Raw genomic sequence first — 21,759 nt, forward strand, 5'->3', positions numbered from 1 at the left:
GGTAAAAAAATACGATAAATAAAAGGGTTAAGTTGACGTTAAGCAAGATTGGGTCGAGTTGGTATTACAATGCATTGTGGGTCTGTTTTAGTCGACATACATATTTCCAAGATTGCATCTATTTCATTCCCTAAAACAGTCCATCCCATAACGTACTGCAATGCCAGCTTGGACCATTCTTTTTCTCACTAACTGGCTGTGTGTGGTTTCTTACACGTTGATTTAAAAAAACATTTAAAAAAATTTCTTTTTCAAGCTTTCGGGTTATCATATCGACCCATCATCCAAATATTTTTACAGGGTGTTTACTGAAGTTTCCTTTTTAATCCACTATCTTTCGTCATTAAGAGAAGTTTTCTTATGACTGTGAAAAAGTCGGTGCCGTATCGTACCTTGCCGTAATGTTTTCTAGAATTTTGATTGGGGGAATTTTTATTCGCGCAATGTGATTGGTCTAGCAGTGCCGTGACATTGACGAGACCGTGTCCCTGCCGTGTTTTGGGCATTTGATTGGATGAAGAGTAAATCCTTATGCAACGTGATTGGTCTGGCGTATGCCTTGCTGTGCCACGCGATAGTTTTCGTGCCGTGACCTTTTCGCAGTCATAAGTAAACTAGTCAGACTTACCGAAATGAGGCCCGTGACAGGCGAATACTGCATGAGAACAGAGAAGCTTGTCAAGTGGTTACAATGACAAATAGTGTGAGTCAAGTTCGTGGAGTTGACCAGACAGCCGTAAGTTGACCAGGATCCGGTATGCTCACTAGAAACAAAAAATTTCTATTTGAAATTCAATGTTTACGAGGTAGGACGTTGACCAACTTAATTGTTTTAAAATTCAAAGTAGTAAAGTAGTAACGACTCGTATCCCAAGGGATTGTAGGAATGGATTAAGAAACAACGCTACAAAGCTTCTATCTTGAGTTACTTAATTCAGCTCCATAAACCAAGTCCATTCCTGACGAGCTCGTAACTAAGTCACATGGCATCAACAGTTAAGGAAAGAACTAGAAAATCTGGATTTTCATGTGACGTCATGGCAGCCATTTTGTCTTAAATAATTTCGCGTTGTACACCAATATGGCTGCCACGCCTTTGTCAGTGATGAATATGTTCCTTGTGGAACGAATGAAACTTTGTCAAGAATTGTAGTCCATTATTTATATGTTTGTTGTGTACTTACTTTGATTTATTCCAGTAAACACACGAGGGCTTCATTCCTTCTTCGTACTACAAGATATGAACTTGTTATTAGGAATATTTGTATGGTAGTATGACTTGAACATTGCAAACAAACAAAAATGTATCGAGCCCTGGAACAACCTCTGAGCTGATCTAAGTCAGGTCATGACTAACTCACAGATAGAACCCTGAAACAACCTCTGGGCTGATCCAAGTCAGGGCATGACTAACTCACAGATAGAACCCTGAAACAACCTCTCGGCTGATCTAAGTCACGGCACGGCTAACTCACAGATAGAACCCTGAAACAACCTCTCGGCTGATCTAAGTCACGGCACGGCTAACTCACAGATAGAACCCTGAAACAACCTCTGGGCTGATCTAAGTCAGGGCATGGCTAACTCACAGATCGAACCCTGAAACAACCTCTGGGCTGATCTAAGTCAGGGCATGGCTAACTCACAGACTGAACCCTGAAACAACCTCTGGGCTGATCTAAGTCAGGTCATGGCTAACTCACAGATTCAATTGAAATTTACATTGAACCGAGAACCCGAAAAAACCCCTCGAATCTCGGGAGAGATCTAACACACACTGCTCACATGTGATGCTGAGACCAGAAATCCAACCCAAGACCCTAGAAGTGAGAGGCAAGTTCTCTATCACTACACCACCCTTGACTCCCAAAACAATCAAACTAGAAGAGCCATTCGAAGGTATATGTGAGTTACTTCGCTGTTTGAAATTCTGCGAACTCAAACATTTCAACGGCATGTTGCGAAATTGGTTTTTCAGTGCCGCAAGTCAAGAACATGAAAGGTACCGACTGATTATTTTTGATTGAGGGCAGAGACTTTTTTCAGCTGTGCAGCTTGCAGCTTGCAGCTACCGAGTTTGCAGAATATTGAAAACCACAGTAATATATGATTCTTACTGAAGGATTCTTGAGAGTGATAATCACTGGTTTGCTGAATACTGTGGATGGTCTTGGGCTTGTAGAAAGTGAAAGCACTTCAGGGCTGACTGTTTCTTTATCTTCTGTCTTGTTTTCTGTGTTGTAACTGGAAAAATCATTTGTTGTAAGATTTGAATCTCGATTGAAAAATAAGACAAATAAACCAAAAAACGCAATAAAAAATTACCGGTTGTTTCCTGTCAGCAAAAGTCCAATATTCTTGAAGTAAATGAAAGAAACTTTTGTCCTGTTGCCTAGAAACGAAAGAAAAACCACTCAGGTTTGCACGTCATTATATTTACACATAGTAAAACCACAGCCGCACTCCTGGTCATGTGATATTCATGTAAGTGATCCCATCCAGCTTTGCGCTGCTATACACTACGTCATCATAGGTTACCTTTTTTCATCTTGACTGCCCTGACGTCATCAAGTGACAGAGCGATACTGGTACTGTCCAAGGAATCTAATGGATACATGACGTAACCAGAAAGCTGATTGAACGAGAACAACTGCATGTTGACCACTGAAAACAAAAATTAACAACATGCAATTATTTTCAAAAAAGCCAGTTAGACCGCAAAAAATATTATCAAATTTTTATCTTTTGAAAGGGCGAGGAAAAACTTACTGTTTTTGATTTTGAATTATGAGTATTTTTTATTTTTGGAAAATCAGGAACCGAGAATGGGTGGAATGGACTGGACGGCGGTTTACTGGATCGTCCGGATCGAAAACGTGTTTTTACGCCGAATTTGTGGCTAATATTCTAGAATTTTTATTTTAACATTAATGCCTAGTAATTTTATCCTGAAATTGTGGGGAAAAATGGATCGCAAAATTTAAAAATGCTGGTTCATTTACAACTAACAAGTTAAACAGTTTAGAATTGTTTAGACTTTCATGTGTTACCAAGACACTTAGACGGTTTTATGGTTCCCAAAGAGCTTGCAACCCTGATAACCAACATAAAGACCGTTCCAATAATAACTAGATGGATTAAAGTATGTTTTGTTTCTTACCAACGTTTGGAGCACTCTGTATGACTGGATCTTTGCTGGTTAACATTGATGTAGTTGCCATGGTGATGGAATCAAGAGAATCCATTAACTGAGAGGCATCTGATATCCTGGAATCCTTAAATAATAAATGTTATTCATTCTGAGGAGAAGAATAGGAAAGGAAGGAGAGGGAGCAAGGAAGGAAGGAAGCAAAGAAGCAAGGAAGGAAGCAAGGAAGCAAGGAAGCAAGGAAGCAAGGAAGCAAGGAAGCAAGGAGGCAAGGAGGCAAGGAAGCAAGGAAGCAAGGAAGCAAGGAAGCAAGGAAGCAAGGAAGCAAGGAAGCAAGGAAGCAAGGAAGCAAGGAAGCAAGGAAGCAAGGAAGCAAGGAAGCAAGGAAGCAAGGAAGCAAGGAAGCAAGGAAGCAAGTTCCCTTGATGTCTTACCACAGGTATTTGTTTCCATGATTTCATGCTGCCGGCATCCAAGACATTGCTGGACACCTTCACGATATTCTACAAAAACAACACTCTATTAATAGGTAACCCAATATTATCCATATATTGATGCGTGTCCTAACGTGAAGTATAAGTGAGGCAACAAGTCTCTCAGTTACAGTGAAATCGAAAATTAAAGAAATCGTATGATATTAATGAAAACTACCGCTAAAAGTTGTCTTTGTGAAGCTAATTCCATCACTGAGGTGTTCCTTGCCGTAAGTTCATCCAGCGTCTTGATTATATTCACGATAGTCTTGACATCCCCACCATATATAGCCAGACCGTTAGTTAGGTTGGTTGCTTGAACGAGATCGTATGATATATCAGTGATTGCCTCTTCATTCATGTGCTCTGTATTCAGCTATAATAAGAAATCGCAATGAATGCGAGTTAGATTTGGTGTCGAAGGCTAAAGACACGAACCTACAGGTTAATTAAGGGAACCGTTTACGTGAAGGACTATGAATCAAGTGTGGTGTAGCGGTAGCCACACTCATCCTCTTTAGTTTCTCCCTTCATTCCAGGGGTTTGATAAGCCCAGACGTTGTTCAGGGTTTGATCTGTGAGTTAGCCGTGCCCTGACTTTGATCAAAATGAAAAAAAAAAAAAAAAAAAAATTCGTCAGAACTTACTCTGTTCTGTATATTCAATATGCGCTCAGAGACACAACCCTCGAGGTTTGGTGGGGTCCAAGTGGCCTTTCCTTCCTTCAAACCACAAAATCGTTCAGCGACTCCTGACGAAAAAAGGCAAAATAACACGGTAGGACGTGTACAGTTACGATTTCAAGGAAAAGAACTTGTTCCGCAGTAAAACAGACGCAAGCAATACAACACCAACTGCAAGCGCAGACAGCCTTTCATCATTAGTTAAACCCCTTTGTATATTGAAGACCTCGAAAACGCGCGTACGTGCTGTGTGCTCTTTTAAAGCACGCTCAAACAGCCAATCAGACTGCGAGATTTACAACAGTCACTTTACAAATATTATGTCTGTCGAACAGAACATATAAGTGGACCAATTTGCTGGTAGTATTTTCTGCGCTTGTTTTTGTCGTTGTATGTGGGCATACGATGAGGAAATTTGTTTTGCTTGATTGTTATTTGAATTGCTAACTAGATGATTTATTGAACATTTCAATAAAGTGAAGTGACAAAACCTATTGGTAAAATGGTTGGCACATTAACATCGCATACAAACATTACGTCCACCTATAAGCTAGCCTCTTGGGAACTGTCACGCAACGTTTCCTTCCCAAAACGTTGCGTGACAGACCCTTAAAACGTCTGTGTAGGAGGCTACCTATGTCTTTTTCACTAGTGAAAAGCAGGCGCCATTTATGCCATACTAACCTTCCGTTCCCCGTGGGCAGAGCACTCGTGCTTGTTGCCCAACAGTCGTCCATCGCCACGAAAGATCCTCAGTGATTTGGAAATCACACGCGTTCATTTTATTAGAGTCCACTGCTGCATGAAAAGCAAAACCTTAGAGTATATTTTCCCTCAAACTTGGAATGGCTCATAAAGAAAAGAACAGTCAATATTTTGTACTTACTCACACACGTGGTCCCGTTGCCAGCGTATCCAGGTAAGCAACTACAGACATAACTACCACGTGTGTTTAAACATGATGCGTATCCACTGCAATTGTGCAGCTTGGTCTTACACTCATCTAAATCTGTAGAAATAAATAAGCATACCATACGTTTATCCAATCCATTTCAAATACATTCCTATACGTTCATCCAAGCTCTCTTAGGTACATTCTTATTCCAATACGTTCATCCAATCGGCCAAATGCAAAAAACTTGCACCGATGGTGTGAACAAAGGGATCTGGCATGATTTGTGATTTTGAATCACGCCAGATTGCTTTGAATCACGCTAGATCCCTTCGTTCACAACTTAAGCTTCACATCGGTGCGAGATTTGCATTTAGCAAATCCCTTTCAGGTACATTCTTATTCCTATACGTTCATCCAAGCCTTCTCAGGTACATTCTTATTCCAATACGTTCATCCAATCCATCTCAGGTACATTCTTATTACCATACGTTCATCCGAGCCTTCTCAGGTACATTCTTATTCCTATACGTTCTTCAACCAATTAAATTGATGTATATTATTATCCCAATACGCTATGAAATTTAATTCTATTTTTTACGAATAAACTATAAAACAGTCTACTAACCCAGTGTGTAGATTAGCTGAGGTAGCACCATCCATGGTCCTCTGCTTCGTCTGTTTCTTCCTCTTACTTGCATCCTATACCCCGTGTATTGCTCTAGTCCTACAATGAGTACCGATGTCGTATTTGATCGTACATGTCTTGTTTTGCAGTCTGTGTTTCTACAGGCGCGAATCTCATACGCCTTGACTTCCATTCCTGGATCTATGGGTAGCCACTGGACGTGAATGGTTTTCCAGTCTTTTGCAATTGCTTGGAGTCCTTGGGGTTTGCCTGTTGATAGACGTAAATATATAGGCAAGTGTAAGATGAAGGAACCACTACTTAAAAAAGAAAGAATGGAAGAATAGAGAAATGAAAAAAAGAACGAACGAACGAACGATAAACAGATAGAAGAAAAGGAAAGAAAAAAAAAAAAAAAAAAAAAAAAAACAGAAAAGAAAGAAAGAAAGAAAGAAAGAAAGAAAGAAAGAAAGAAAGAAAGAAAGAAAGAAAGAAAGAAAGATAGATACATAGAAAGATCTTGGTTGATCTACCAAAACAAATCGAATTAGGAAAACTTACATAGCACTTAGTTGATGTAGTGTGTTCAGAAAACCTATATTAGGTATTTTTCATGGTATTTTTATGAATTATTGTTTGCTTGCGTCAGACTCCTTGCTACGTAGGGTCTCTCAATCCAACATGGCGGCTGTGACGTCACATGGAAGCCATTTTTAAAATCCAAAAGTTCTTCAATATTTTCTTACTTGTAATAATAGGTATTTCTTTGGTCCCGACAGTTACAGATGATGACAAGCCTGGTCCTCTACCATTGACAGCGGCTATCGCGATGTCGAAGGTCGAGTTTTCTTGGAGTCGTTCGATAAGGTACGACTGTTTACCGCTAACAAAATATATGCGGTTCAGAAATGTGTTGGATACATTGATCTAAAAAGAAAAAATGATTAAGCGTCCAAATGGGAAAGTTAAAAAAAAAAAAAAAAAAAAAAAAAAAAAGAAAAGAAAAGAAAAAAAAAAAAAAACAAAAGGAAAAAAACAAAACAAAAACAAAAACAAAAAACAAACAACAAAAACCAAAATAAGAGAAAACAACCACCAAACAGTTATTATTAATTATTATTACCAGCAATGGTTAATATCAGCTGAATTTCGAAGCCAAAATTAACTCATAAATAGCTATTTGTGATGTCAATGACCACTGGACGATACGATTGCAGGCTATATCTTATTCCAGTCTGACTTCCCCTACCTGATAACCTTTTAGGAAACCATTTATTCTGACTGGTGGAATCCATTGAATGAACACGGAAGACGAAGATTTTGGTCTGGCTTTGAAGTTTATCACTCGCTCTGGTTCTGTTGGTTTATGATAATAAAAACATGTCAGCATTGATTGGATGAAACGTGTTTGATTCCGATCCGCGCAATGTGACTTTTTCAATAGATTTTGTTAAGTGTGTGCAACAATGTGACTCAAAATCTCTTGAGATATAAATAACAATGAAACAGTTGCCATCTTGGTTGATCCAACAAGAGAAGCTAATGAGGAATGCTTTGTTATAGTCAACCAAGTTCGTGGTTATGACGTAACATGCACATGTAATTAAATGTATTTTTTTGTTATATCAACCAACATGGCCGCCATGTCTTTTGTTATTTCTTTCCCTTGGGACGAATGATTGAAACCCAGCAATTGTTACCGTATTCATACCGCTTCGTGGCCGGCGATGATTAAAAAAAATCTAGAGGTATCTTCCGGAAGGGAGCTTAAAATTAATTTGTCAACAAATTCTACCTCCTTCCTTCGTTTGGCATCTCACAACTTCTGTCTTGATGATGTCATCGTTTTCTGTCTCAGCCCATATTTTGATTCTGTAGTTTGTCATTGGTACTAAATATAAGAAAATAAAAAGACATTCAAATCCTGGTGCTTAGCTCTGTGCAAGAGAAAAACATCAGCCACAAGGTGAGATAGTTCCGACCTTATGTAAACAGATCCTTTACTTATTGTTGAGATGCATCTTTCCACATGAGAATATAAGGACAAGATACATGTCTAGACCACCTTGTTTGTTGACGTAATAAGTTTTATACTAATGTCATCCAACATGGCGGCTATGACGTAATAGCCCTCTTAAGCTTTTCCTAGGGCCTAATGTCTTTCCATTTCAGACCACGTGTCATTTACTTGGTTACACGGTTGCACATGAAAATACACATGAATATGGATACACTGTCTTCCCATTTCAGACCACGTGTCATTCTCTAGAGTATCATCTCTTGGGTTAACAGTTGCACATGAAAAGACACATGAATATGGATACAATGTTATCCCATTTCAGACCACGTGTCATTCTCTAGAGTATCATCTCTTGGTTTAACAGTTGCGCATGAGAAGACACATGAATATGGATACATGTCTTCCCATTTTAGACCACGTGTCATTCCCTAGAGTATCATCTCTTGGGTTAACAGTTGCACATGAGAAGACACATGAATATGGATACATGTCTTCCCATTTCAGACCACGTGTCATTCCCTAGAGTATCATCTCTTGGGTTAACAGTTGCACATGAAAAGACACATGAATATGGATACATGTCTTCCCATCTTAGACCACGTGTCATTCCCTAGAGTATCATCTCTTGGGTTAACAGTTGCACATGAGAAGACACATGAATATGGATACATGTCTTCCCATTTCAGACCACGTGTCATTCTCTAGAGAATCATTTCTCTGTTTAACAGTTGCGCATGAGAAGACACAGGAAAATGGATGCGACTAAAACGAAGAAACTTATTCTCAAGACAATGACACGTGGTCTGAAACGGAAAAACATTACGCCTAAGGATAAAGTGATCTTTTCTTATTATATGCCTCTCTAACATAAACAATTGGGATGTTTGCTGAAAGGTTTGATAAGAGGTTAACATCTTACATAAGTTTTCAAATACGACATTAGTAGCGGTCTTGGACAGTTTATAGGCATCGATTTTGCGACTTTTCTTTCCTTTCCTCAGCTTGACGTAGTAACTCGCTATTGTGTTGTAAACGTCACGTGAGTGTTGCCAGGAGAAGTTGAGGGATGTGATTCCTGCCGCACAGGAAGCATTGAAGATAGAATCTACAAACAAACAACGACAAGTTAAGTTCAAGTCAAATGTTGTTATTTTACGCCGAGAGCAACTCGCATTCACCTTGGCTAACAAATCAGTACTTTTTATCAGAAGAAAAAAAAAGAAAAATAAAAAATAAAAAATGGAGGGATATCGTCGAAGTGTAGAAGAGAGAACGCAAGCAACTCTAGTCACAGTCATATGGTGTCATGTAGGACACTCAGTCACCCGACTCCTATTTCAATGACCTATTTTGGTTCTTATATATAAGCTATCATATTTTATCTTTATCTACAGTGGATTAGGTATATTGAATGGCACACATATTCAAATCTACTTCAAACCAATTTAGTGTCAGAATTTTTTAATAAGCAGTTCTTTAAAGTGGGTTTGTGACAGACTTACTTATCTGTGCTTGAAATATCTTTTTAACATCAAGAGGAGAGAGTGGTTTGTGCCATACCATGACGTCATCGAAGGAACCTCTTCCACTGAGGAATAACGAATCAGTCCTTGAGTCGTGCAGTGTATTATGGGTAAGAGGTGAACGAGGATGAAACACGTAAGGTTTCGTTTTGAGTTTTCTACTGTTTCTGTATATCACGAGACCAGTGTCTTTGTCCCATGTAAAGGCGATGTGATTCCAAATAGACGTGTTTATAACAAAGGTACTTTCGTAGATCACTGTTGTATTGACTATCCGAACGACGAGAGAGTTGTTTGAAGACCTCACTAGTGAGAACGCGCCAGATTTAGACTTCACGTATGTTGCTTGGTTCTTGGTTAGGTCTCGCAACCACATCGCCATGGAAACACCGCTGGCACATGTGAACGGGCTCGAGAAGCATGAATACTTTAACCCAATCAATTGTATTGATGACTGATCCTGAATGAATAAATAACCATTGTGATCACGTGACCCATGAATGGATATGTTGCTATGGTTACCATGGAGATGTGCTGGTTTCTTGGTTATGACGTCAATGAACCCAGTAGAAAAATCAAATCTCCAATAGTTGTCCATGGATCTTTGGATGGCTGGAAAATGGTGGATAAAATGAGTGAACAAATGGATGAAAACAAACGGCTGCATGGGAAATGGATGACGTTGAACATAACGATTGGGATGGTGGGATACCTGTGTATCACGTGACTTGCAGAGCTATTTTTTCTCAAAAAACGTTTCGTCCAATTTTCAGCTTTTAAAAGGGTATAGATAATCTTAATGTTAATCAAAAACATGTCCGAACTCTAAAATTTGATTTATGCTTCTAGATTCTGAATTTTGAGAGATTTTTTATTTTGGAAAATCTGGAACCGTGCATGGGTGGAATGGACTGGACGTCGGTTAACTGGATTGTGCGGATCGTAAAAGGCTTTTTTACGCCGAATCTGACACTTTTATTTTGTGATTCTTATTTCAATATCCATAACTAGTGATTTCATGCAAAAAATTTTGCCAAAATCCCCCCCAAAAATTTCGTGATAGGAAAACAGTGTATTGTATGGAGCGGGCATTTTAACTTCCCGCTCTCGAGGGGCGATGGCAACGTACATTGTATTACTATCATTATAGAATTCTAAATATATTTTTGTTGTTGTTTGAAACGCCTCCGTGGTCCCTGTAATTTTCAATATTTATACTTAAGTTGATTTACTTATTTACTTTATATTATATGTTGTTTTGCGGCCAAAGATGAGTCTTAATTTAGGACGATTATTTGCGCAAATGGGAAAGGTGTTTAACTTTACATTAGGCGCCATTAAAGCCATCAAAACATCGTCCACGTTAGCTTTGTCATTATTATTGAAAAAATTCTTTCTCGTTTTAACAGGATCGCAATAGATTCCTCAGATTGTTTCAAAAAATCGGCAAATTGAGACTAATTGAGAATTTTTGTGTTTTTATGTTTTCTGGCTAAAATACAAAAAAAAAAAAAAAAAAAAAAAAAATCAAAAAAGTCATGCTTCATATTCTAATCTAAAAGGAAAATCATGTTGTTCGGCTGTGAATATATCAATATTTGAAGCGTTCTACTCAGTCTCAGTTCAGATTTCAGATCTCCAACCGACAACGTTTTTAGACTAGCTGTATGTAAAAGAATAGCAGTGTAGGTTGGCTTTGTTACAATTATTTCTTTAGGATTTGGGGTATTTCTATATATAGAAAGAGATCCTAGCTTTCCAGCTAGGCTAGGCTATACTAAAATATTCTAGAAGATATAACTAGCTAAAAACTAGTGTGAGCTGCGTCGGTGTTTCTAATGAAACAGTAATGATGAAAAGGTAAATTATACACCGTGAACTGATGAAAAATCTTACTGACGTTTTGGACGCTAGTCCTTCGTCGGAGTAAAAGCAAATATTCTAGGTCGAAAGAACAATTGTTATCACTGAGAACTAACATGTTTTCTAATGAAAGCAGTTTTATAATGGTAGTGCATTACAACTCCGTTAACGAGGTTTTTAAAAACCTATTGTAATTTCTTAATTTCCGTGACATAGACTTCTGTATACAAAGATAATAGAGTAAAAAAGGTTTCTCCTAAAAGAATTTTTGTATTAGAGTGCACGCACTAAAACCGTGAACATTAAATAGTACTAATTAGTACTATTTCATACAGAATCCTTTGTTTTCTGTTGTTTAATTATCACTATTTAGTGCTAAATATTAGTATTTGTTTCACGGATTTAGTGTGAGCACTCTATCTTTTTGCGTGGGAACAATGTTTTTAGTGAGTTTGTCAGGTGTCTTTTCTATGAAGATTGTAAATATTGGACTTTCAACTTCTCCCAATAATATATCGGGTCATAGTTTCACATCGTTTTTTTGTTGATTTAGAGCTTATGAAAATCGCCTTTAGTGCATTCGATTAATGAAACTTAAATGAGGTATCGGAAGCTGAATGACAACTTTTGAAGACTATTGAAATATATTTTCAATCGGTTGCATTAGAAGGCGTCATTTTGGTACATCCTTGACGAACGCGTCAAGGAATGTTAGTCCTTATTTTCGCGAGACGCAACTAAAATAGCCTTATTGTGTCTTTATATGAAGCGCCGGAATTGAATGATTGCAATCAGAACGTAGCTATATAGATTTAAAGGAAGATATATTGAATTGTACCAATTAAGGTGAAAAATACGTTCCTTAGTGTAAGTTTCGGATAATACAAAAAAAAAAAAAAAAAAAAAAAACCAGATTCAAAATAAAAAATAATATGGTTGAAATAAATTAATCGATTGGACTAATAATACTATAGGATACAATGTCTTAAATTCAATTAATCCACTTCAATTAATTGATTTTAAACCCCCATATACTTTTTTTTATTTATACGAGAATTTGGCCATCTGCCATATTTACTCTTCTAGAACAACAGAAAAAAATCACTAGAGTGGAATAGTCTCAAATGCGATAAAGCGTAAGATTAACTAGCTTATATATTTGATTTAATCAGATATACTAGCAAAAGAAAAAACAAAAACAAAAAAACCATTCCGCCAAACATGTGAAGTTTTAATATTGTCACAAGTGTAAATAAAGGAAAAGTAAGAAGTGATAATGATGTTCAAGTAGGAACTTCATTAATGCTTGATCGAGAAAACTGATTGATATTTATTTAAGACATCATCATTTAGTTGAGGACAATTATTGTAAAATGTATAAAAGTCCATTAATGAACTGACATATTAGACACAGGTTTAAGAAATAGATTATGACTGTCATGCGGTGGACTATTATACTTATATTTGTAGTGCTTTGTTCTTTAATCCATCAATCTCATCTCTACATCTGTCCAATCTAGACTATCCTATCTACCCACTAATTACTCCATCTTTCCATCGATCTGTTCATCTATTTATCTGCTCATGCATTGATCAGACACTTTTAATCACCCATCCAATCCCATCGTCCCATCACTGACATCTGTTCATCCATTAATCTGCTCATGCATCCATCAACCACCATCATCCATCCATCTATAAATCCTATCTAATCCAAACTCATCTACTTGTCCCATATCAATTCAACATATCTATCCCATCTATCCATTAATCCTATCCGTCCAATACGAATCCAAATTGTATCTTATCCATGCTAATCATTTAGTCTATAACGCAAAGCTATGTATTCATTCTTTTCTTCTCTAAACTTCCAAACCAAGGGGGGATCCAGGGGCCAGGGGGAGGGTCGGGGGGGGAGGGGGGGTCGCGACCCCCCTGTCATTCCTGAGGTCAAATGGGCTTCCTGTGGTAAAAATGCGACTGGGTTTCCTTTGCCCACAAAATTTGAAGACCCCCCTTCAAAAAAACCCTGGATCCGCCCTTGCAAACCTACATCATTAATGAGCGAACTCTAGAAGAGATCAGAAGAGATTTCTCGAACCATTTCGATAACAACAAGACTAAGGTATCGATCGGAAACAAACTATACTAGTAATCAGTTTATAGCGCAAATCAGTTCTATGATGTACGTGTCACATGTCGAATCAGTATAAAAGCTATTGATGTTGATAAATCATTATCAAGATTTACATTTCTGATAACAAAATCCCAAAATCGTTGGAATCGAAGCCGATTTCCCCCTTAAGATACAAAAGTTCGCTGCAGAATACAGACTAAATCTGCATGAGTAACAAATATTTATACTTCACCTCCGACCTTTTTTCTGCCATTACCAGGTTCAATGCCTGGAATGATCCAGAATGTTGAGCAAAAACATACGTATAGTTGTAATAGAAATGCTGGTTCCTCCTCTATCTAATTTAGAAAGAAGAAAAGACGAGAAAAAGCAAACAGTTGGTACATGTCTCAGTTGCAATCTTTTTTTCGTTACAAAAGTTAACGTTTGAAACTGAACCCTGAAGTCGTTTGATTAGTTTTGAAAAGAAGGAAAGGAAAGGAAAGGAAAGGAAAGGAAGGAAGGAAAAAAGGAAAGGAAAGGAAAGGAAAGGAAAGGAAAGGAAAGGAAGGAAAGAAGAGTCCCCCTTCCTTCCCTTCCTCGCCCCCCTTCCCTCCCTTCCCCTCCCCCCCCCCTTCCCCCCCTCCCCCCCCCACTCCTCCGCCTCCCTCCCCCCCCCCCCCCCCCCCCCCCCCCCCCCCCCCCCCCCCCCCCCTCGCTCGCGCTCGTCCCTCCGCTGTCCCAAGGAGGAAGCCTCCTCATTTTAAAAGAGAGCAAGTTAAGAGGAAGGAAATCTTACAAGGTGGACAACACTCTTAGAATTAAATTCTTAAAACAGAAACCTTTTGAAATGTTTGGAGTACCACGGTATTACTTCACCTAATTCCTCTTTTATTACTGTTTTTTAGATGTTTTGTCTAAGTGAATACGAACTTAAATGAAATAATCCGTACTTAGGAATTCAAAGATTAGCTCTATAGAATACAAATATAAAAGAAAAGATTTTGAGAAAGAAAAGAAGATTAAGAAATTGAATATTTCATGCTTTTCTCACGCGCGTTCAAACACTTTCTTTGATTTGATTATTTTATTTTGTCCAAATCGGAAGTAAAATTTTGACTTTTGTTCTTCAGTACAAAAGGAGATGAGCCCTGCTTAGTCGAGAACTGGTCATCTATTTTTTTCTCGAAAGCTTATCCAGTGGAATGACGGCGTTCTTTAAAAAAAGAAAATCTTTCTTATGATAAACACACGAATAAATGGTAGGCTTACAAGAGACGGGAATGAAACCTGCTTACTATAGACCACACAAGCTCGCTAGAAGGGGATCATGTGTATGGAATTAGGCTAGGGACCCAATCAAATAAACATATGTTATATATAAACCTATTTCAAAAAACCTTGTCCGTCGGAGATCTCGGAAATCTTATCAACTCAGGGAACCAAACAAATAAGCATATGTTATATATAAACCTATTTCAAACGACGTTGTATCGGTCGGACATCTGAAATCTGAGACTGACTAGGGAACCAATAAAATAGACACATATACTATATATAATTAAAAACAATGTTGTATCGGTCGGAGATCCGAAATCTAAGTCTGAGTAGCACTCTGCAAATAGTAATATACAATATACTTACCCTTTAGATTGGAATCATTAAGCACGACCTTTGAGTTAGGAATGTGATTTTTTGTAAGTTAGCCAGAAGTCATAAAGGTACAAAAATTCCGTCTCAGATCGCCCATTTCAGATCTCCGTCTGTCGCGTTTTTTTTTTTTTTTTTTTTGAATAGGTGTACACTATCCTAGCTAAGGTTTAAGGTATCGAATAGGACGACAAGGTTATCGACCATGAGAGCGTTGTATTGAAAGATCCGCTTCGAAAAAGCAGACATTAAGAGAAATTTATCAAATTAGTGCCTATCATTGATCGGTTACTTTGATATGCGAGGGTAAAAGGGGTCAGAATGAATGTGATTTTTTTAAAAGCTTTAACACAATTTTCTTATAAAAATATTTGGATAAGTAATTATAACAAATGAAATAATTGATCCAATTTCTTGGATCTACTTCGGATAGATTGACTATTTATCACTTATTTTGAATTTTCATGACACACAATTGTAATCCCAAGTTTCGATTGAGGATACATTTCACAGCGGTTAGTTTACGCGATCCTTCTATTCAATTCTTGCTGAGATTTTAATAGAGTATGCACCGGATAAAAATAAAAAGCTGGTCAGTAAAAAGGACAAAGCTTGTTATGTTCAAATTATTTAAAATAGTTAAAAAAAAAACTAATGAAATAATGATTCGATCTGGGAGTTAGCTATGCTATGCTTCCCGGCAGAGACTGTTTCAAGATTGTATTCTTAAAGCCATTATAATACCGTATCTGTTATAACTGAGACCTGAGGCAAAGACTAATCTATCTACAATTGTACGAGCCAAAAATCTCTAAGACACAAGTACAAATGATCTGATAAAGAGTTAGACAAACGAAACCGACTTTAGAAATCTGGAGATTTAAATTTAGCTCAATAGACGAAACAACACTACGAGGGCAAAACTTTTTGTTATTCAATTGTTTTTTTCTCTAATCCTATTTTGTTATTGATGTCTCGCTGGGGAGGTGCGTATGAGACGCATTTGCCTACTCAGATCAGTCGGATATTAACAGCACAATAATTAAATTTTCAACATCATGAAATAAATATTTGAGAAAAGGTTGATCTCTTGCTCTGGAAACATATTTTTGAAAGCAAAAATCTAGAAAGCATAGCAATCTAAGAGTCTAATTCAATATTTTCTATTTCACTTCATGAAATAAATAAAAAGAAATTATAGGTATTTAAAAGAAATTTAAAAAAAGCAATCAAATCTCATTAAAATCTGTGCAAACTACCTATTAGTATAAAGCTTTTGGAGTGAATTCAGTTTCCGGCTTAATAAAGCAAGAAAAAAACTGAGAAAGATTAAATGTCTTGAAACTTGTTTCAAAGTTAAAACTTCACTGCCGCCACCAAAGCCTCGACAAATGCGCGCGCGCTTGAAGTTATAAACCGAGAATAGTAAAAGAACGATAAAAAGATACGTAGCGTTTATAAAGGCGAGAATTAAGCTTTTTCTCAGTTTACACTGAAAATAAATACACAACATTCTCTACGTCATAACAAAACTTAATCAATAACAACCAGAATGCGCCAGACCCAAATGGTTTTCAGAAATCATCGAAACATAGTGGTTACCGCAAAGATTGTCTGCACAGATATGACCCTTTCACTTAATTGCGAGTAGCCAAAAATCATGTTGAGCAAAGGTATTCTTCTTTCTCAAAATTTGTTACTTTTTTCACGAGTGTTGAATTCATTTATGAAGAAAAAGTACACACATAAACATGGAGTGTGATTTTCTCTCGAAGTTGTGTTTAATGTCCCAACAGATTTGGAAAATCGAGTCAAGAATCAGGTTTGACCCGTAATATCGTTTTGTTTTAGGTGTTTTTTTGGGGGGTCAATGTTATTGCGTTAAAATAATAAAACAAACCAACCATGGATTGCTTTGCTTTTCCTTGGCTCTAATGGAAGATAATTTGAAGACAAATCGATGCAAAATTGATGAGATGAGTTAATCGGGATCCCAAATGGTGCATAGTACTATATGAAACAAAATATCTTAGAAATTTTACTGATATAGCGGCGGGAATGGATGTTTGACTTTTTGAATTTTTTTCTCCTTTTCCCTTTTAAAATTTGGTTCAATAGCCACATATAAATAATGTTTTTAATATGTTCATTCAGTCGCGCTTATAACCCTGTATTATGATATTATCATGTAGTAGTTGGTATTAGGTAAATTGAAGACTTACCAGGAGCTCTGTCATACTGTACATACTTAGAGTACGCGACGTGGATAAGAAGAATTAGATTCATCCATGATCGTGATTCACGAACAAGTGAAGCCATAGTCCTCAAAGTAATCAATGCCTTTCGCAGTCCAAGTGCTCAAAGTGTATCAACCTATTCTTGATGTCATAACCTTGTTTATTTACTCAATTGCTCTATTAATGCCTTGCGAGGACTTGACAGGATTTGGACCAATCATGAAGGTTCACCTATTTTTTATACGTGAAAATTGGGGTTTAATCATGCTATGGAATAATACTATGACTGTGGTTGATTGTGTTAGAGATATAGAATATTCTTGCACAAACCTTGTCAATTATATCTGTAGACTGACTTACAGGCATTCATGACAAAAATCAATTCTGAATTGTCTGTAAATATTCCGGTATAGCGAACAACAATTCCGAGGAATCTCATTAAAGAACATACTAGGAAACACTTAAATATAACTCGGAGAATAAGCCATTCAGTCACAATCTAGTAACTGTTAGTAATTTGTCAAAATGATTGGATTCGGAGAATTTACGATTTGTAAACTTTGTGGCTTTCCGTAAATAAAACTGGTGCCTAAGTAAATGTTTTCTCCAAGTAGAATGTGAAATTTAAAAACTAAAGGCTGTTTACTTATATTTTCATGAGACAATTTCCGATTTCACAACTTTGTGGCTTTCAGAATAAAACTGGTGCCGAAGTATTTTTTCCCCAAGTAGAATGTGACATTTGAAAATGAGACACTGTTGTGCGACTGGAATATTATTAGCTACGTTTTCGTTTACATCTAGAAAGTACTATACAATAATAGAGGAAGGGAAAACAAATACAAATAGCTACAAATTACAAAGAATTATTATTCAATATTTACAGAAAAACTTGTAGCAAACAAATTAATTTTTGTCAATGTTGGTATTTTGGAGACGGTAATTATTTGAATGGAACGTATACACATACTGTTAAATTTGTCGCTTGTTTCCAAACATGAACCAGTCCAATTACTGAACGATTTCAACTCACCTTACACTTTTACTTAATAGAAGTAGAGAGCACTGTTCTATTCTTTTCTTCTACTATTCTTTTTGTTTAAATCAATTTGGTATACGTTATATCACATGTATGACTAATTGCCAGAACGTTTGTAATATAAAAATAATAAAAATAATATAGAAATATAAAAATATAAATGACGAAGAAATGAAAATTAATCAAAAATAAATAAAATGATAATAATAAATGAAAATAAAAATTAACAAAATATCAACTAATAGAAATTACTTAAAAATGACAAAGTTAATTCATAGCATAATTGCAATGCAAAAACTTATTTCATCGTAAATAAATGAAAAGTCTTCAGAATAAATATTTTTAAAATGATCATATTCTACTTTTATGCTATCAATTAATCTCTATTCGTTATTCGTTATTTTTGTTTTTAAATGATAACGTTTTTTCAATGAAGCTCATTTGTCAAATCTCGAAAAAAATCCAAAGTTGTAAATATATATTTTTATTTTCTTGACATGTTTTAAAGGTATTCATATGAATATATAAATACGAGAATACATAAAGGCATGAGTATTTTATGACATGAAAGTAAAATATATATGGAAGCAATAGGACAGTCGTTGATAAGCTGTTGTAGATAACAGTGTTACGTGAATCATCATCCACAAGTACTTTATTGATTTGAATGTAAAACATTTCAGATGAAATTCGCCAGGAATATCAGCCGTATTATAAGGATGGCCGGCTGGCAGCTCTTCTTGAGGAGATCTTGATTTATTATTTGAGCGGCACGTTGAATGATGTAAAGAGCGCAAGTGGATGTTTATCTAAATTAACTGATCAAAAGGAACGTTCTGTGCATAAGATCAAGGTGAAGTCGATCTGGTGTTACTTCGATCCATCGTGTCTACATCATCCATTATATCATTGTATTTATTGTACTAACTCTAGACCACAATGTAGCTGGTTTGTCTTATCAAAGCTTGCTTTTACCAAAAATCAGTAACAAAAACTGTGATCTCATAGACTATCGACTTATGAAAAATCCTACAATGTAGGATAAATATCGAGATATCCTATGATCGAGAATGAATATACTTTATAAACTTCATTAAGTCGGGCCGGGAGACGGGTCCAGAATTTTCGCAAAGACCAATATTAGTTGTATATAGATATATATCATATTCATATTACAGTTTAACATCGGTAGATTTTTCGCTAAGTGTTGTATTAAGTCCTTAAATATTCATCATGATCGTAAACTGGTTTTCGCTAGCGAGGCAAGAGTCCTTATTTCATTATGGAAACAGAATTTACGCCGTCAAATCAACATGTTGAAATCACCTCTTAATTCCTTTTTCTTTTCTTTGTATTTGCGCTCGTTCTTGAGATCGCGTCGCTAGCGAAAAACATGCTTCAATTAAAGCAAGATGAACAAATTAAAATCATCTGCAAGGTCTGGAAGTATGAGGTATAAACAAAAGAGAAAAATTGATTAATTCAAGTATTGAACCGCCGAGTAAGTTTTTAATTACTGGACTGAAAAACAAACAGTGCTTATTTGTGGTAGAGTGTGAACAGATCGCCAAACCGCAGAAAATTTGTTTTCCCAGTAAAACAGAGCAGATGGCTTTCAATGCTCAACCTTTATTTTTCGTCATAAAAATGAATTTATATCGAGAGCTCATTTCTATTAAGGAACTGAAGTTTTTTTTTTTTCCGGCTGAATTTCTAGACAAATTACTTTTTAACTTCGAATATTAAGCATTTTTGTTCTAACAGAATAGGTTGTTTATACGTTAACATTCCCTAAGGAGTAATAGATTTGATAAGATCTGTAAATCAGCTTGATATAGAATAAAAGGGAGTGCACGCCTAACAAACGCGTTTTATCAAATGGATTTTTTAAAATCTACTGTAATCTTTGGGTGAGACGGAGACTGACGCCCACAATCACTTGATGTAGCGAATGGTGATAGAAAACAGTAGAATATTATCAAGAAAAGGAAAACTGGAAGACACTGAGTGACAGAAAGAAAGAAAGAGAGAGAGAGAGAGAGAGAGAGAGAGAGAGAGAAAGAAAGAAAGAAAAGTTAAATGGAAAATACTTAAATTCATGAGGCAAGTCACGTGAATTTTCATCCTAGGTGAATCTTGTAAGTCGTCCCATCCAGCCGATTCTCACAAGAAGATTCTGTTCCTCAAAACTCCCCCGCAAAGACTATCCATTGGTCTATATACATCATGGCGAATTCCACTGACCGTGTGTTAGTCAACACTTGCTAGAAGATAAAATACGCCCCAAAATGCCAATAAAAAAACGCGCGAAAAAAACTTAAAAAATCCAAAGCTAAAACTTTCAATCCAGAACCTCCGCTGTGCTCCGCCGTGTTATCGACGTCGACTTCATGCTGAACTTCCTAAAGCGGCGATTAAAATTTTTAAACTTCCTTAATTTATACAAGAAATACTTTAGTAAATCTGGATAATCCTTCTTTGCAGCCGACTTTCATGATCATTACTTCCTTATCATCTTCTTTACTTTTAAGTAAAACGTTCTCGAACCTATCCAACGTACTGTGCTGTCCAGCTAAAGTGTCGTTAAAAATCTCAAGTGAGTTAAGAGGCGACGCAAATGGACATTCTATTTTTTTTTTCGTTCAAGGTTTCCTTGCTTTCAATCTTCCAGTTTGAAATGATGAAAATCTATTGGTTTTGTCATAACTAGTTTGTAGTTTAACTCAGTAATTTTAAGGAAACGTAATCTTATGAATATGCAAAGAACATTTGGCAATCTAAGTTCATTTCCTGCTGAAAGTAGATATCAACAAACATAAAATGAATGCAATTAAATATTAATTCATTGTATTCAAGCTCTAAATCATAGATCATTAAAAACAGTAAACAAAACGTTCATTAAACAAAACCCGCACACCGTAAACCGGCAAAAAGCACAGCAAGCAAAAGACTTAGTAAACAAAAAACACACATTTATCTAATGATACCATATAGTTTAATATCACCGAAACAATAGATTAGTTTACTGTGTGTTTGTAATTTAGACTCTTGCCAAAATGAATTTATTTGGAATTCAATTCAATTTAAAATTAACTGAGTATTTTGTTTTATCTTGGTCATCATTCGGCGGCCAATACACGACTGCACTAGATCACGTTGTTCTAGTGAAATTTCACATGGGACTCTACAGACTGACGAAAAAAACGAATTTTTGTACGCCTAATGTGTATTTTGAACATCACACTACTTTTAGAGAACTATCTTAAAATGTTTGAAGGGTCTGTTTTAAAGTAGTACCAAAATTCAGCGTTTTTCAATTTGAAAAACCCTTCGGTAAGAACTACTTTCATCGCTGCTTTTAGAGCTTTCGAGAGTTGTGAGAAGCTTTGCTTCAGCTTTCTTTCCGACTTAAACGCGTTAAGATGCTCATATAATTTTTCAATATCTCAAAGACGAGATCGCTACGCCCATTTCCCCCGAACTTATA

General features: G+C 36.4%; 1 protein-coding gene across 3 annotated transcripts in view; it reads right to left on the minus strand.

The window, feature by feature from the left end:
* LOC116290291 (uncharacterized) overlaps window positions 1–21,759 on the minus strand; it is a 36,785-nt gene that overhangs the window by 8,418 nt on the left and 6,608 nt on the right. Inside the window, exons 1-18 of one of the 3 annotated variants that reach the window (XM_089030220.1) lie at window positions 17,219–17,379; window positions 9,347–9,979; window positions 8,764–8,949; window positions 7,620–7,715; window positions 7,074–7,180; window positions 6,571–6,751; window positions 5,825–6,094; window positions 5,191–5,313; window positions 4,989–5,099; window positions 4,269–4,372; window positions 3,800–3,997; window positions 3,583–3,651; window positions 3,161–3,275; window positions 2,539–2,664; window positions 2,326–2,392; window positions 2,118–2,244; window positions 1,185–1,231; window positions 629–764 (exon numbers count right to left, since the gene is read on the minus strand). In XM_089030220.1, the coding sequence (XP_088886346.1) occupies window positions 629–764; window positions 1,185–1,231; window positions 2,118–2,244; window positions 2,326–2,392; window positions 2,539–2,664; window positions 3,161–3,275; window positions 3,583–3,651; window positions 3,800–3,997; window positions 4,269–4,372; window positions 4,989–5,099; window positions 5,191–5,313; window positions 5,825–6,094; window positions 6,571–6,751; window positions 7,074–7,180; window positions 7,620–7,715; window positions 8,764–8,949; window positions 9,347–9,979; window positions 17,219–17,315 (2,793 nt within the window). In that variant the 5' untranslated portion in view covers window positions 17,316–17,379. Of the gene's footprint in view, window positions 1–628; window positions 765–1,184; window positions 1,232–2,117; window positions 2,245–2,325; window positions 2,393–2,538; window positions 2,665–3,160; window positions 3,276–3,582; window positions 3,652–3,799; window positions 3,998–4,268; window positions 4,373–4,988; window positions 5,103–5,190; window positions 5,314–5,824; window positions 6,095–6,570; window positions 6,752–7,073; window positions 7,181–7,619; window positions 7,716–8,763; window positions 8,950–9,346; window positions 9,980–17,218; window positions 17,380–21,759 lie in introns of those variants that run through there. The other 2 variants (XM_089030218.1, XM_089030221.1) reach the window with 2 other exon arrangements.

Source organism: Actinia tenebrosa, unplaced genomic scaffold, assembly GCF_029948245.1.
Source record: "Actinia tenebrosa isolate PJP-AT-01 unplaced genomic scaffold, QUT_ActTen_1.0 PGA_scaffold15__27_contigs__length_11533743, whole genome shotgun sequence".
NCBI lineage: Eukaryota > Metazoa > Cnidaria > Anthozoa > Actiniaria > Actiniidae > Actinia > Actinia tenebrosa.